This window comes from Psittacula echo (genome assembly GCF_963264785.1).
Source record: "Psittacula echo genome assembly, chromosome: 1".
In the NCBI taxonomy this organism is placed as follows: domain Eukaryota; kingdom Metazoa; phylum Chordata; class Aves; order Psittaciformes; family Psittacidae; genus Psittacula; species Psittacula echo.
In genome coordinates, this window is record NC_137735.1 from 112,930,236 (window position 1) to 112,946,797 (window position 16,562).

The 16,562-nt window shown below is 47.3% G+C and overlaps 1 protein-coding gene across 1 annotated transcript in view; it reads left to right on the forward strand.

Annotated features, from left to right (window-relative positions):
* Positions 1-482: 482 nt before the first annotated feature.
* Positions 483-16,562, forward strand: part of CCND2 (cyclin D2) — a 33,904-nt gene continuing 17,824 nt past the window's right edge. The window contains exons 1-3 of the mRNA XM_080634101.1: positions 483-1,059; positions 2,592-2,807; positions 5,444-5,603. Coding sequence (XP_080490227.1) covers positions 865-1,059; positions 2,592-2,807; positions 5,444-5,603 — 571 coding nt within the window. The 5' untranslated portion in view covers positions 483-864. The remainder of the gene's footprint in view (positions 1,060-2,591; positions 2,808-5,443; positions 5,604-16,562) is intronic.

Genomic DNA, 16,562 nt, shown 5'->3' on the forward strand with positions numbered 1-16,562 from the left:
CTCCTCCGCTCCGTTTCCTAGAAAGTTGTATCAGTGTGGTTGTGCAGTGCTAGAACGGTTCGCCTGCTAGAAACGCCTATATGTGCCGAAGGAAGCAGAGGTGATTATTGTTAGATTGCACCCCGAAAACGCGGGGGAACCTTCACCGCTCAAGGATCAGTGGGGTCTTTTTCAGGTCTGCAGCAGGCTGCACTTAGCACGGAGCCCTGTCTCCCTCCGGCTGCAGATTAAGGGGGTGCGGGAGGGAAGAGTGGGTCAACGGCTTGGGGGGAGGGGTGCGTGTGGGACGGGACCCCGCTAAGCCATGGCATCCATCGCCCCCATCGTCGCAGTGGGTACCGAGAGGGAGCCCTCAGTTTCTTGCTACAAGAAAAGGAGGGGGAAATAGATTCAGACGGGCTCCCGCAGAAGGAAAGTGTGGAGCGGATTTCATTTAGTCGCTGGAAGGAAGCAAAAGAGAAGCTGTCATTTGTATGTGTGTGTCCCTATACGAGGGCCTCCTGGTTCCTTGTTAGCTTATAGAGAGGGAAAAAAAAAAAAAAAAAGCGTTTGATGTTACGTCTGACCAGCTGCTGTTCTCCATAATAACAAGAGAGAGAACTGCCTGCCCCGGCGAGTTGCGTCACTTTGCTTCAACTTTAGGCTAGAAATCAAGACAGGGAGAGACGAGTTTCAAGGGAGGCAGGAGCGAGCTGGAAAGCCCTGCTGCCGCCTTCCTCCCACCCACCTACCCCTCCTCCTCTGCCCCTCTCCTTTCCCCACCCCTTCCCCCCCCCAGAAAAAAAAAAAAAAAGGAAAAGGGAAAAAAAAAAAAAAAAAAGGAAACCTTTCCCATCAGAGAAAGAGGGAGATCTCTTTGGAAACATGGAGCTGCTGTGCTGCGAGGTGGATCCCATGAGGAGAGCTCTCCCTGACCCAAACTTGCTCTACGATGACCGCGTTTTGCACAACTTACTAACCATAGAGGAGAGGTATCTGCCCCAGTGCTCCTACTTCAAGTGCGTCCAGAAGGACATCCAGCCCTTCATGAGGAGGATGGTAGCCACTTGGATGCTGGAGGTTTGTATCCCCGCGCCTTCCCCCGGCCCCTCGGTGCGGCGTGTCGCGGGAGGCAGCACCTCCGCCTCGCCTCGGCCCTTCTCCCCCTGCAGCCTCTCGCCCCTCCGGTGGCGGTGGGGTTTCTTCTTGTCCTCTGAGTGTGTGTGCCCCTTCTCCTCCCCCTCCTGCGCTCACCCGGTGCGGTGCCGAGCTGTGCGGTGGGGGAAGGGGCGCGGGGAGCATCGACAGCCCACGGGTGAAATCGCCCCTTCCGGGGGGCTGCTGCAAAGCGGGGTGCAGGAAGGGAGGAAGCGGGGGGTGGGGGGTTGGAAAAGTCATTTGCAATTAAAAAGCAAAAGAAAAGCCGCCGCCGGCGGCGGACTGCCGAGAGCGCTTGGGAATGAGGCTTTTCTGGGAAAAGGGAGCTGCGCCCGGGGCAGGGCGAGGGACGGGGGGTGCCCGCTGACCCCCGCGTTTTGCCCAGCGAGGGTTTCATGCCCACGTATGCAGTGGTGAGGACGTGCCTTTTTTTCGCCATGTTGCGTTGCATGCAACTGTGCTCGGAGGCGCCGAGCCCGTCTACCCCCCATTTCCAAGAAGGGGTTCGGAAATGCCCCCCGCCGCCGCGCCCCCTTTCCTTCTCGGCCTGGCGGGGGTCTGTCGGGAAGCCCGAGCTGGCGGCGAACCCCCCTTTCGCCCCGATACTTCAGGCAGGGCGGCAGCGGGCCTAGATCCCCGCAGTCTCTCTTGCCTTGCCCTGGTCCCACCACCCATCATTTGCCCCTTCGGATCTCCTTTGGGGGGGACCTTTCCCTGACCAAACCCCCTGCGTTGGAAAGCCCAGAGTCCCCGCTTGGTTTTCATGTGCGAATTGTTCTTTTTCTGTCTTGCTCCGATTTTTGGTAAATTTTTGAAGTAATTTTTCGCTCGCTCCTGCTAGAAGGATCCAGGCTGCTCAGGCTCTCCCCACCCCACCTCGCCCTCGCTGTGTCTCCCGTCCTTCGCCCCCCCCCCCATTCCGGATCGGGGGCGCAGGGCTGGGGGACACCCCCCGGGGGAATTTTTGCAATTGTCGGAAACGATAGGGGACCGTCCCAGGATGCCACCAGCACCAAAACCGGGACCCCCGGGGAAGTTGCAATATTTTTATCGATTTTTTGAAAATATGACGAAATCAAAAAAAAAAAAAAAAAAAAAAAAAAAAGTAAAAAATTGGGTCGCAAAAAAAAAAAAAAAAAAAAGTCGGAGGCTGCTCGCTTGCTGCTGGATGGGGCTCTTCGGCTCTCCCACACAGTGTCTTGAATTCATTTCTTACTGAATGAACTAAAGGAATGTGAAAGCCGATTGACAGCCTTCCCAGCCTCTCCAGAGATCTCCCCCTCCCCCAAAATTTAGCTCCCCGGGAAACAAAAATAGCAGGAGCCATAGCGGGGAGGCAGAGGTCTGTTTCGTGGGATCACTCATTTATTTATTTTTTCCTTCTTGTGTCTTTTCTCTCCTCTCTCCACCCCCATCCCACTGCCCTGTCCTCCCCACACTCCCCTCGCTTGCAGGTCTGTGAAGAGCAGAAGTGCGAAGAAGAAGTTTTCCCTTTGGCCATGAATTACTTGGACAGATTCTTAGCTGTGGTGCCCACTCGAAAGTGCCATCTGCAACTGCTGGGGGCAGTGTGCATGTTCCTAGCCTCCAAGCTGAAAGAGACAATCCCCCTCACAGCCGAGAAGCTGTGCATATATACGGACAATTCCATCAAACCCCAAGAGCTGCTGGTAAGCAGCCCCCCCTACCCTTTCCCTCTTCACCTTCTCTCTGGCAGCTTGTGCTGGCCACTTTCTCCCCTCTCCTTTTCTCACACGCTGAAGGCATCACTTGTGTCACCCGCCACCCACCTTCTACAAAATCACGCTTTCCACGTCAAAAAGTGCTAAGCACTCGGAGAGGGGGCTACCCGAAGCCACAGGGAGACTGGTCTGGGGGACAGGCGCACGCACACAACACGTGGGGCTTCCCAGTGGGCTCGGCCTCCTCCGCAGCCACCCCAGCGGTGCTTCCCGTCCCATTGCTGCAGGGTTTTGCCATGTCCGTGTCACGTCCCCCATGTGTGTGTGTGTGTGCGTGTGTCCCGTAGACCCTGGTGGGTGCGGGTGTTCCCGCACCGGGGACCTCGCCGGGCAGGGAGGGCGCCGGGGCGCACGTGCGCGGGGGTTGGCGGCGCGGCGCGGCGGCGCCACCTGGCGGCAGACACGCGGCTCCGGGTGTGACTTCACCCCTTGAGCAGCTGCCAGGCGGCCCCGCGCCCCCGGCGGGCGGGGCGGGCGTGAGGCGGGGGGCTCCCGGCCGTGTCCCGGGACAACGGGGGTGCCTCTCCCTGGTGATGGAGCACAAGGGGATGGGGAGGGTATGGCAGTGGGGTGGTGTGCGGGGAGACCGCGGAGCCTGCCTTTGAGTGGCTGGGTTGTGAGGTGGGGAGCCACGGCCCTGTGTCTCCAGAGTGCTACGCTGTAGGTTATCACTGGTGCAGGTGATGAGGTAAAAATGCATCTCGGTTAAACAACCCCCGGTGTAAAATGCCGCTTCTGGTAGTTCAGGATCAATTCGACCATGGTGAAGGCAGAAACAAAAAAAAAAGAGAATTATTTAAGGGAATCGGTAATATTTGCAGAGTGCTTCATGGTGCATAGCGCCAGGGAGGTATTTACGGCTCTGGGTGAGATGTGTTCTCAGTCAGCTGGCTGTGTGCTCACGGATCCTGGTCAGTGCACATCGCCCGGCTGGATCCCAGGAGAATTTCTCCTGTGAATCACTGGGCGAAGGCGGTGGGAATTCCCCCAGGGAGGGGTTGGGAGCTCATGCTTCTGCAGAGTGAAGAGTTGCGTGCTGCAAACCCTGACATGGCTGTGGCAGGCACAAGGAGTCCCATCAGTGGTGCATGCTGTCAGTGGTACACAGTGTCATTGGAAGTGCTGCAGCCCCCGTGTGAGAAACCATGGAAGGATGTGCCTACCTTTTTGTACCACATGAGTTTAAGCATGTGCTTCCCTGTATCTAGGTTAAGTGCTCTTCTATATCAAAACCTATGACGTTAGTGATGTTGGGAAGATCAGTCCTTAGTTAACGTAGTTGCCATTATGTTCAAACAGTTTATGGGTTTTCTTGAGGAAGCAAAAAAACACAATCTATCTTTAGGGGCGTTTTACATATGGGAACATGAGGTTTTCCAAGCTATGGAGGGCTCTTTCATAATCCAGTAGGAATGTCTGTAGGAAAGTAACTTGCTGTTAAAACGGGCATCTATTCAGAGAAACAACGGCAGAAATGGCATTGTGGGGTCCATGTTTATGGTTTCTCAGCAACGCCGGTTGACGTCTCCTCAGCTGCAAAATTAAAGGTTTTTTTTTTTTTCAACTTGCCAGCTTTGCAAGCTTAGCTGGGGCTCCCCGCCACACTGGGCTCCATCAGCCTCATGCATCATCAGGACTCAAGAATCAGTGCATGGAATTTAGTTAATAGCTAATAGTTGATGCATGAGATAGAAGTGAGTCCAAGGCCTGAGCTTTGTTCTCTCTGCAGGACACTGTGAGGTATTCAAAACCTACTTTGAATGTTGAAGGATGCAGGTCTAGCCCTGCTTGAGCCCCACAGCTAGATCTGTTCATTAAGTACCATTTCTACACGTAATCTTGTTGTAGGGAATCACCAGTAGTTCCATACCCACCCAAGTTTTTCTTTGATTTCACTGGGAGTTTTGGGTATGCAAAGAATTTGGGAATGGATCCTACATGATACAGTGGCAGATAATTTATGCAGGCTACTTCTTGGCTGCGTTTGTGTGTGTTTCCTTTCTGCAAAGCCTGTCTTGGAGTCATTTAAGTACCATCAGATTTATCTGCAGGCGCTTTCAAATACAGTTTTGGGAGAGAATGCCATCAAGCTAACTTCCCCAGTCTTGGAAAAAAGCATGTATATCTGGGTCATTTTTGTACATGGTTATCCTTAGAGCTTTAAATGGCTATAAAGTAAGGACTATAGCCATTTAAAAGAAGTTACTAGGAAAGGCCCACAGTGACCTTGGCAATATCTAATTGCAGGCTAAACTTTCTGGGTGGGCATTCAGCACTGGATACAAAAAAAGTAAAACCTTGGCAGGAGCTGCCAGGTCTCATTATTTTCAGTAGAGCTTGACATTTCCAGTGTTAAAAAAAAAAAAAAAGAAAGAAAAAGAATAAAGTCAACAACTTCAAAGCAGTAGGGGCATATGGAAAAAAATGTTTGAGCAAGACCAATTCAGCAGTGATATAATCAGCAATATAATTACAATCAAGGAAATAGGTGAAGGGGGTTTGGGGAGGTTTTTTTTAGCACTGCTTACAGCTTCTCTTCTCCTTTCTCTCTCCCCACCCTGCAGGAATGGGAGCTGGTGGTGCTGGGGAAGTTGAAGTGGAACCTCGCAGCTGTCACCCCACACGATTTCATTGAACACATCCTAAGGAAGCTGCCTCTACCTAAAGACAAGTTGCTTTTGATCCGGAAGCATGCACAAACGTTTATTGCCCTATGTGCCACAGGTAGGCCAAGGTGTTCTGCGTGTACCTGCTGCTTGCTGTGTGGTTAGGAGGGCACATTAATTTCTGGTGGTACAAAGGCTTTTCATCCCTTGCATCCTTACATGATGCGGGAAGAGTGCTGAAGCTGGTGGGGCAGTTTGCAGAGGCTCTGAAACTGCGGAGAAACAATCCTTGCAGTTGGGAACTGTAATGCAGTTGCAGTCCTACTAACTTCTAATAACGTGCAGGTTTTTTGCAGTGAAGTCAGTAAGGCTGGAGTAGATCATATGACTTTCTACTTTGCCCTGTTCACTAGGTTTTTTAGGAGCCACAGATTGTAAGGACAGATGTGGGACAGCCAAAGTACTAGAAGTTGTTACGGCACATTAGCCCAAAATGTGTTGGGCTAATGGATTAAATTAATGTGTTTGTAAATTTTTCATTAGCTGGATGCTGTCCACATAAAAAGTAAAAATTGTATTTTAACATGTTTGTGATACTACCGCATTGTTGAAGCGTAGGGAATGACCGTTATTAAACATTTAGATGCTTCCTTCACTTCACTCCAAGAAAGCAGGGAACTGTTACACTCCTCTTTTGTTGTATGGTTGGATGAATACAGTTTCTGAAGACTTAGATGGGAATAACTGCTTATGTGGAAGAGCAGCTTTGAATTTATACCTGTCTGCAAAACGCTTGTTTGTTTGGGGTTTTTTGTTTGTTTGTTTTCCCAGTGACTTTCACAAAATAAATGTACTCTTAATTTTCATCCAGGGGATTAACATTTAGATTATCTCTTAGAAGCTAGTCCTGGAACAGATGAACAGCATGCAGTGTTTGCCAGGGTTATCAACAAGGAGTATATGGCTTAGTGTTTGAATTCATTACAGATTGACATACCTAGTCCTGTGTGGTAGGAACTGCTCTGCCTGCGTGTTTGCAGAGGGGAAAAGAAGATGATGCAGCTTTTGGGTATGAATGTCTAGTGCTATGGCTCCTTCTTTCTTTTACTATGCAGACCGGTTTTGCCTACCTCAAGTGATATGTTTTAGAGAGTTGTATCTGGGCAGTGTTAGGGTAATTGACTTGGTTACCAAGATGCTCAAGCTTTCCATTCCTTTCCCGTGGCTGCATGATTCTTTTCAGACAAAAAAAACCAGGACTCAACAGGAATATTGCTGAAAGTCTGCAGGATCACTTCTGGTAATTCATCAGACATTTCTGGACTAATTAGCTTTTTACTTCAGATTTAATCTGATACATGAGCTTTGCCTTCTTTCTTTGCCTTCTCAGGATTCATTCACACTGCCCTTTTTCTTCTTTCTTTCCCATGAATGTTTCTCTGGATCCTCACGATGCCATCAGCCATCATCCTCCAACATACCTGGATGTTGTCTTCCAGACCAGACCAGTCTTCCTTCTATTTTTGTCTTTTGTTGCTTTCGCCCTTTCGCCTTCTACATTAGTTTTTTGGGGGGGGTTTTGGAGCTTGGGTTTGTTTTTTTTCAATCCAAGAGGACATTTTCTTGAGTGACCTAGATTTCATTGTGATTTAACTTTTCAAATTCTTCTCTGTAATCCTTTGCCCTTGAAGTTTTCCATGTAATCAGACCATTACAGGACTGTGGGCCATGAAGGACTTCTCCAAAGTCTATGGCTTCTTTCCACTCCCTCCATGAATTCTTTGATGGTTAGCTCCATGCATTACTAGTTCATTTACTGAGATCCAAAATGGAAAGAGTTCCAGCCCTTGGCCCCGTCATGCACTTGTCTCATGTGCTTCCACTGTATGACCTGCTGCTCATGTTATGCATCTCATGCTATGCATGAACTGAAGTCCTCTACGTAGAGTTTAGGAAGACAAGTTAGAGTTTCTTTTCTTGCAAGTGGAAGACATAATTGACTGCATATGGAGTGTCCTGAAAGACAGCACACCATAATGCTGGCTGTAGATTGTATTTTCTTTTCCCATTTTCCACAAACCACTGGGTTGGCATTTGATTTTGAGAAGGACCCTCAACCCCTTGCAGTTTTGAAAGCAGAGGTCTTACCCAAGCCCTCATTCCCAGTTTTCTATCTCATCGCAGTTTATTAGCAAGCTACTACCCCCATTTGCATTGTAGAAATGTTGTTACTACTGTATTTCCCTTTCACTGCCGCTCTTCTCAAAGTCATTCTTGCCCTCCTTGGTGAAGAAAAGCCCCTTCTCGTCAGACTTCCTTCCAGATCCAGTTGTCATTTCCTTTTCTTGTCCCATTTATTGCAAAGCTGTCATCGGCTGCTGTGTTTCTTCTTTCCCTTTCTCCCTCAAAGCTTCTGCTCTCTGCCAGCTTGGGTTAAGCCTGGTGTTTCATTTCCCCATTTGCCTTCTTTCAGCAATATGACCTCCTTTCACATGTGGCTGCCCCTTCCCTTGCTCCCTCCGTGCGTGTTTTTAGCCTGGTTTTCACTCTTTACTGTTACCAGACCTGACCTTGCTGGCTGGCTAACAGCTCTGGTCAGAAGCACATAAATTAATCTATTTTTATTTCCTAATTCATCTCACTGCAACTTTCTCTGCTCTCAAGTACTTTTTCATCTTCTTTAGTGTATCATGCAAAATCTGGCATATTTTGAACTTTTTCCTCTAGCCTGAGTTCTTCGCCAACTGCTTCATTTTACTTTCCCAGCGAAAGCACAAAACCAGAAATTCCCAAGTGTTCCCTGCCTTTACAGAGCCACTTGTGATCCTGTCCTGCAACACTTTGGGTCTGCAAACAGAGGGGGAAGCGGCCATTAACAGTTCTGGATGTTGGGCTGGATGTGTAGGATCATTTTGATATTCATCTCTATATTCTTTCTCTTCGAACATTACACAAAAGGAGGTGATACTTACTTCTTTTGTATATTCGTCTCAAACATTTTCTCTGTTTCTCTGTATTTATTTTGAGGCCAGTTTCTGAAAGAAGCTGTGTGGATATAAATCCACAGCCTCTCCCCAGTCCTTGTGGTGATTAATGATTCACATGAGCATGACTGAAACTGGAACATATCCCTCTTTGCCCTTGGTCCCATCTGAACATACGGCTGCTGAGCAAGACAGAAGCTTATTCCCTGAATAAAAAGTTTTCTCTTTTGCCTGCCCTGCACTCAATGCTTTCAGGAGCCTACTTCTCCAGTGGAAGGAGCTGAAAGTGGCATGTGCCTGCAGCCTGTCCCTGACTGTGCTGACAGCACCATGGCTGTGCAAACAGGGTACTGTCATTGAGTGAGAGCTCAATCTGTTGGCTGGGAATTGCCCATGCTTAGACCAGCTTTCTGCCAGTTGCCTCGCTCACTGCCCAGTAAGTACATAGACTGATATACTGGCATAGCCTAGTGTGTTGCTATGTCATTTCCCACTGGTGGGTCCCTGTGCAAGGTAAAATCTCCTTCAGGAGTCTTTTGAATTTTAAAGACACTAAGAGGGTGCTTCTGGAGTCCTCGTCTTTACAATATAGCTTGGCAAAATTGATGCTTACTGCTTATTGTTTATCTGTGAGCCCAATGGAAATAATTCTTCTTTTGCTTTCAGGGATCACATTGTTCTGCCACTCTGACCCTACCTCCATCTGTTCATTGCTTTGCACCCCTCGTTCCTCCTCTGTCTGTTCACACAGCATCACTCCACAGTTTGGAAATGTATTCTCAGGGATTGCCCGCTTGCTTGTACATGCCGTGCTCCAAGCCAGGGAATTGCTTCTGGAGTAATGGGAGAGGGCACCAGTTACAGAGCTGTGTGCAGAGCATGCCGTACTGGGAGTGAAAAGAGAATGTGCGTTATTGCCTCAACTTCAGCACACCATCCATTTCTTCTTCCCGACTGTTCAGAGTCACAGATGCCCAGCTGCTTCCCTATGTTACAGTCTCGTGCTGGAGGCTAGAGCCACTATTTTGACTCAGGATATCCCCTTTTTATGTCAGAGCCTGTAAGGGAATGGGTTTTGAAGGAAGGCAGGCTGTGCAGGTCAGGCTTGCAGGAAGAGGAGCTGTGCGTCTCTGAACGCAAGCTGTAACGGAGGGACCAGCCTCAGTGAGGAGGTTTTAAGTGTTGTATTTAAGTGGCGTGCAAAACTTGCAAGCAAAAAGCTTTGCAGGCTTGCAGGGGCAGAAGGCAACTTGTAGATCTCTAGCCTCAGCCCTGTGCATGGTCTCTTCTGTGCTTCAGCTGAGTCCTAAGGCAGGTGAGATGTTTCCATGATGGATACAATTCAGCATCTCATAGACCGGTGGCTTTCAAAGTCTGTGTCTGCAAAGAGGCTGAGAAAGAGGAGGAAAATTTCAGCTTTAAGTCAGTTTTGTACAGAGTGCCAAACCTCTGCCCACTGTTTCTGGGACATTAATCATTACATTTGAAAGCTGAGAAGGCTTTTTTATAAACTCCTTGGCCAAATCTTGGGTCCTTACTCAGACAGAAGTTCTGTGGAAGTCAATGGGAGTGTTGTTTGAGCAAAGACTGCAAGATTAGGCCACAACTCTAGTAGTGATGTGGAGGGCAACCACACAGAATGCCTTGTAACACCAAGAGGTATGTTTGGTCCTCAAGGCTCCTGCTGGGAAAGTCTACTGTGCATCGTTCTCCTCTCAGCCAATATAAGACTTATTGGGCTCTTACACTGGCTTACTTGGGCTCAGAGGACAGAAGTGTGGTATGAGTTTTCTTTGGGAGCTGTTCTTTGCAGAGGGAAAGAAAGAAGTCTGCAGAGGGAAAGAAAGAAGTCCACAGAGGCTTTGTTGTGTGGATTAATCTCTTAGAAATAAAATATATGTTGCAAAGTGGCTGTGGTTGCATGAATACTTCTTGCATGACAGAAGAAAGAGTAATACATGTGAATTTATTACCGCTCTTGCTGGTTCTTGGGAGAGGCAGTATATTAAGTTTTCCATCAAAATGGAGCCACAAGAGCTGTGAAAGCTCCAACAACAAGTAAGCAGGGCCTGGGGAATTTTTCAAATGAGCAGACTCCTTAACTTGTAGGATACATCAGATCTGGAAAGCTGAGGTAGAAGGAAATGGAGGAAGAGACCCTTTTGCTGATACAAGCTGGCGTAATTCCAGCACTTCCAGATAAGTTATTGTCTTTCAAGTTGACCTCTGACCAGCTGCAGATCAGACCTTTTGGTGGTTGAAGTGCTAACACAGTCTTGATCCTTGGTTAGGCTTCCTTAGTGAAGGTGTAGAACAAGTGAAAATAATAACTGGTGCAAACAGTTGTTCAGAAATAGTGTTTATGATCAGCTAATGAGCATATTGTAGTGATTACTCGTACACTTTACATAGACTGTCCATACACTGTGTTTCCTTGTCTTAGAACAAGTACCTTACTTGGATGGTTGTGATGGAGCATAAGTGTTTAGGATACTTCAGACCCATTTGTATAAAGGCCAAATACTTTTTCTTTACTGTAGTCCTGGAACAGAATTGAGTATCTGCCCTCTCACCTACTCAAAGGATAGGAGCAGGTTTGCATTCTGTTTCACTTGACAGTTTTTGTTTGATTATCCTTGGCACTTCCATGCCCTTTTTCAAGGGCTGAAGAGTCTCATGGTTTTGCCTTGAGAAAAAGAAATAGTTAACATGGGGAAAACTTGCAGTGCCTTGTAGAAATACGAAAGCAAGACAAAAAAATGGCCAATGCAATTAAAACCAGCTGCATTTGGGAAAAAAAAGTAACACACTGATACTGGAATTGCATTTGGATCAGAGGCAAGAATTAATTCACTACTTACATTGTTTCCCTCAGACCTTTCTTTTAGACTTAGTTTGCAGAATGTACATCCATGCATATCTTCATAGTACAGTCATTGGCTGTGTGAAGTTTGAGGCTGGGTGAAATTTGACCATTATCTATGTAGTTTTAAAAATCAGTATTTATGACTGTCATGATTCTGTTTTCCTGATGGAGGTAACTCTCCTTTCCCTTTCTTCTCCTTCCCACCCCTCACCCCATGAGAATTACCTTCCTCAAGCCAGCAATTTCCAGTTCTGCCGTTGAAACTCTGAAAATAAACCTCTATCAAATTATATAGCTTAAAACGGGCCCTTAAAAAAAACCCAGCCAGTGGCCAGAGCAATAATAAGGGTCATTGTAAGAAGATAGAGTTCCCACCTGGCTTTGGCACACTGAGCACGTTCAGCCTGGATATTTGTCAGTGCTCTTTTCCTTCCGGCAGTTTTCATTTATTGGCTGCGAGTTAGGGCTTCCCCTTGCAGGACCTCTCTGGGCTCCTGCCTCCGGTTCCCTCCTGCTTTAGACTGACTGTCAACCTTGCATTTTCCTGGCTCAGAGGTAGTGAAGTCCACTGGATCAGGAGAGAGCCAGCAAAACAGCTCAGCTGCAGTGTGCAGGGTCCTAGAACCTGACCATGGATTACGTGTGACACACCAGCAGAAAAACATCCTTGGCATGTGATTGTGTTCATGCCCTTGCTGTGTAAGCTCCAGTTTGAAAGCAGGGTGTGGGTTTAGGGCACCCTGAATTTGCTTGATGACTCCAGCTGCCTGGTCCAGAAGTGGCTGTTTTTCAAAGGGCGCTTTTTCTTGTATCAGCTCTTTTTTTATTTCCAGTACTGAAGTCAGTGGGGTTATGCAAAGCTGGTCCTTTGTTTTTACGGTCCTTTAAGAAAAAGGTGATACTGAAATGGGGATGGGATAGTTTCTAGTGCTTATTGCTAGTAATAGAAGGCAAAGCAAGTCCTGCTTTCTAATAATGCAGTGTCTTCCCTTGAAGTGTTTGTGTGCTCAGGTTCTCACAGACTACGCATTGTTGCACTACTTCTTTAACTTTTAATGAGACTGGTTTGTACTTTCCCATGGAATTGTATAAATCACAACAAAGTTAGAATCAGAGCCATGTCTTCAGTACAGGCTCTGAGTGCCCACTAACCAAGGTAGCACGTAGGTCCAAAAGAAGGATTTAGCGCATAGCCTTGCTTCAGGTGCCCAGTAGAAAGTGCTTTTTGTAAAATTCCCTCTGTAATACAGGGGTCATCATCTGCAACAAGAATTTTAAGTAAAAGTATATGTTTCAGCTCCACATATATAGGTCCTCTCTCCCCTTCTTTTATTCTAGAATTTTTTTTTAACACCAGGGCAAGCTGGTGACTTAATTTCGGGGGGGCAGTTTTACCTGGGTGAGAATGGCAGGATTTGGCTTGTTGCCACAGGGGAAGCAGGGATAGAGGTTTATAATTGAAAATAACACATAAAAAGCTTGTTTTGAATTTCTTGATGGAATGTACAGGACTCGGAGGGGGGTTCTGCATCCCCCCAGATATAGTACTTAATATTTATGCTTTCGTTGCACCTTGACAAACATTTCACATAGTTATTGCTTTGCTTGAATATGGAAATATGTTAATTACGGCCTTTATTCCACTGCCTGCTCTTTTCCTCAGCCTTTTCTATTCAACCCTCTAGGTGGCCCAGCACAATGTGGCTTCTTTTCTTTCAATGAGCTCTTTCCACACTAATAGGGTCCAGGGTGATGTGGAGAACCATGTGCACAAAATTGGTGCACCACCCCCCATCCCTTTGTGGGCATGTCAGGTTAAATTCATATCAGCAGGAGGGTCACTGCCATGATTTTCAATAGCGCGAGATGAGGTGATGACTTCAGACAATGGTGCCACACTCTCCAGTTGGAGACACTTGCCTCACCAGTTGCAGTAGTTAATTAATATGCTAAAAATAGAAGCCAGTGATACAAATCGCTGCCTGTTGTACAACAAAGACTGGGCATGTGTAGCTTTGATAGCCAAGTTTATGGTGCTTGTTATGGAGGGAAGTTAGTTTAGAGCTAGAGGCAATGTAAGACTTTCTGGATGCTGAGCTTTAGTCAGTCTGGGCCTCTGGCCATTCGCTCGCTGTCTCATTTGCATTATGAATGACATTAAGGGAACTAACAAGGTTATTGGGCATAGAAATGTTCGCATGTGACCCCACGTGGAAGCAGACCTACAGCAGTGCTAGTTGGCAGGGGCACTGTGGCTCTTTATTCAGCTTCCTAGGAAGACGGTGTCTGGGAGTAGATATAAAATCAACCATGAGAAAACGAGCATTGGGATAACGTGAAGGTCTTGATGCAAGACCCTAGGAGGCAAGGAAGTTCAGAGGGCAGGCTGGAGCTGTGTCCCTCACTCAGCCCGGTAAGTCCAAAGATTAAATGGACGAGTCGCTTCTCAACTTAGGACCATGTTGATGAAGTGCAGCCTCAGTCACATCAAATGCAAGCACAAGGAATTCATAAACCCAAGCAAATGCAGTGTGTACAAGAGGAGAAACATACCCATGGAGATGAAGTCTTAATTTATCTCTTTTCTAAAGAAATCAGTGAAATTGCTGCTGAATCACTCTGTGTAGATGAGAGCAGATTATGGGGATGCAAGGTCTCTTCTATGAATGTTTGAACATTATTAAACATTGTAGACATCTGTTATTTGCTCTGTGGACCAGGAGGAGATTCTGAACAGTCATGCAAGCACATATATTTGCAATCTTTATAAAATTCTCTCATTATTGGAGTCCTTCAGCCATTTCTGCCCTTCACAGAATCATAGAATAGTTAGGGTTGGGAAGGACCTTAAGATCATCTAGTTCCAACCCCCCTGCTAGGGCAGGGACACCTCACACTAAACCATGTCACCCAAGGCTTTGTCCAGCCTGGACTTGAACACCACCAAGGATGGAGCATTCACAGCCTCCCTGGGCAACCCATTCCAGTGCCTCACCACCCTCTCAGTAAAGAATTTCTTCCTTATATCCAGTCTAAACTTCCCCTGTTTAAGTTTGTACCCATTACCCCTTGTCCTGTCAGTACAGTCCCTAATGAATAGTCCATCCCCAGCATCCCTATAGCCCCCCTTCAGATACTGGAAGGCTGCTATGAGGTCTCCACGCAGCCTTCTCCTCTCCAGGCTGAAAGCTGTTATTTGCTCAGCTTACTTTCTGCTTTTTTTTCCTTTTTGCTTTTTTTCTTTTTTTTTTTTCTTTTTGCTCTGTTACTTTCTCAGCCTGACTTCATATGGGAGGTGCTCCAATCCCCTGATCATCCTTGTGGCCCTCCTCTGGACTTGTTCCAACAGTTCCATGTCCTTTTTATGTTGAGGACACCAGAACTGTACACAATACTCCAAGTGGGGTCTCATGAGAGCAGAGTGGAGGGGCAGGATCACCTCCTTCAACCTGCTGGTCATGCTCCTTTTGATGCAGCCCAGGATACAGTTGGCTTTCTGGGCTGTGAGCGCACACTGAAGCCGGCTCATGTTCATTTTCTCATCAACCAACACCCCCAAGTCCTTCTCTGCAGGGCTGCTCTGAATCTCTTCTCTGCCCAACTTGTAGCCGTGCCTGGGATTGCTCCGACGCAGGTGCAGGGCTTTGCACTTGGCATGGTTAAACTTCATAAGGTTGGCATCAGCCCACCTCACAAGCGTGTCGAGGTCCCTCTGGATGGCATTTTTTCCCTCCACCATATCGACTGAGCCACACAGCTTGTTGTCATCGGCAAACTTGCTGAGGGCGCACTCAATCCCACTGTCTATGTCACTGACAAAGATGTTGAACAAGACCGGTCTCAACACCGATCCCTGAGGGACACCACTCGTTACTGGTCTCCAGCCGTCCATTGAGCTATTGACTACAGCTCTTTGTGTGTGGCCATCCAGCCATTCTTTATCCACCGAGTGGTCCGCCTATCAAATTGATGTCTCTCCAATATCGGACTTTGCAAACCGGTGGCTCAACAGTCACACTTCTTCCATGGAGCCACTAGCTACAAGATCAACCCATAGGAACAAGCTATTGCTACAATCACCCGGTGTCAAGTCCTGGGGCCCCCGTCAGTAGAAATGGATAAGAAGATAGGCAAAATGGCATAAAAATAGGGCTGTTTCAAGGACTTAAAATCCTGTATTTATGGCCTGCTCTTGAGGTGTGGCCCAATGATAAGTGCAACTGCAACCTGAGGCGCTGGAGATAGGGTGGGCTCGGTGGGGAGTGCATGTGCTATGTGTCAGGTAGCCTGACCTATTTTCCATGGTCATCCTTTTACAGTCTGAATGGGGCTAGCCCTTCCATATATGTCTATAAATCCACATGAGGTAAATGTAAAGGTGATTTTGATCATGAAAGTGCAATTCCTGTTACCTCAGTGTGTGCTGAGATCACACATCAGGGCTGTCCTGCACTGGTACGTAGGAGTCAGGGGTCTCCTGTTGACTCACTCATTAGTGAGGGTAATAGAACTTAATTTTCAAGATCATCAGCTTTCCTATATAACAGTGGGTTCTTACTATTACAGTAGTGCATATTTACTATGTTTATAGTATATGCAGTCCATATTTATTGTTTTCAGTCCATGGAAAATTGCTCCTTCAGAAGTGTTTGTCAGAGTGTGATGTCTCTGGAGCTCTCCTGGTAGGAAGCAGTGTGCAGTGGTGGGCTTGTAGGTGATCACCTCCTGGTGGTTTTGTGAGACAGATAAACCTATGTCAGGGTTGCAGCTCCTCCTTTCCTCTCCCTGCTTCTAACACGCCACCTTCCAGTCCCTCTGAATGAATGTTATGACTTGAGTCCCATTCTTACCTTAGTGCTTCATTCGTCGTGGGTCCCAGGGACACATTCCAGTCTGGAGAAGAACATGCTGTCTCCACAGCTATTGCAGTACCTGCCAGCTCAGAGTCTGGGAGGCCGAGAACAACTGTCCATGTGTCTGAAACTACAGCAGACATCAACAGGGTTACAGTTTGTACTAGCTGGACAGAGGAGATTTGGGTCCTGCCGTTAACAGAAGGGCAGTTTTCTGTAACAATCTATTTCTGTAAATAGACTGAATATTGATTATGGCTTATTTCATGTGAAGTATTACTTGGATTTCCTCTTCCTTCTTCTCCAGTCCCCCCAGCTGAAAACTCATAGAGAAGATCTCCTGGAAATGCTGTTTAGTAAGACATGATGATAAA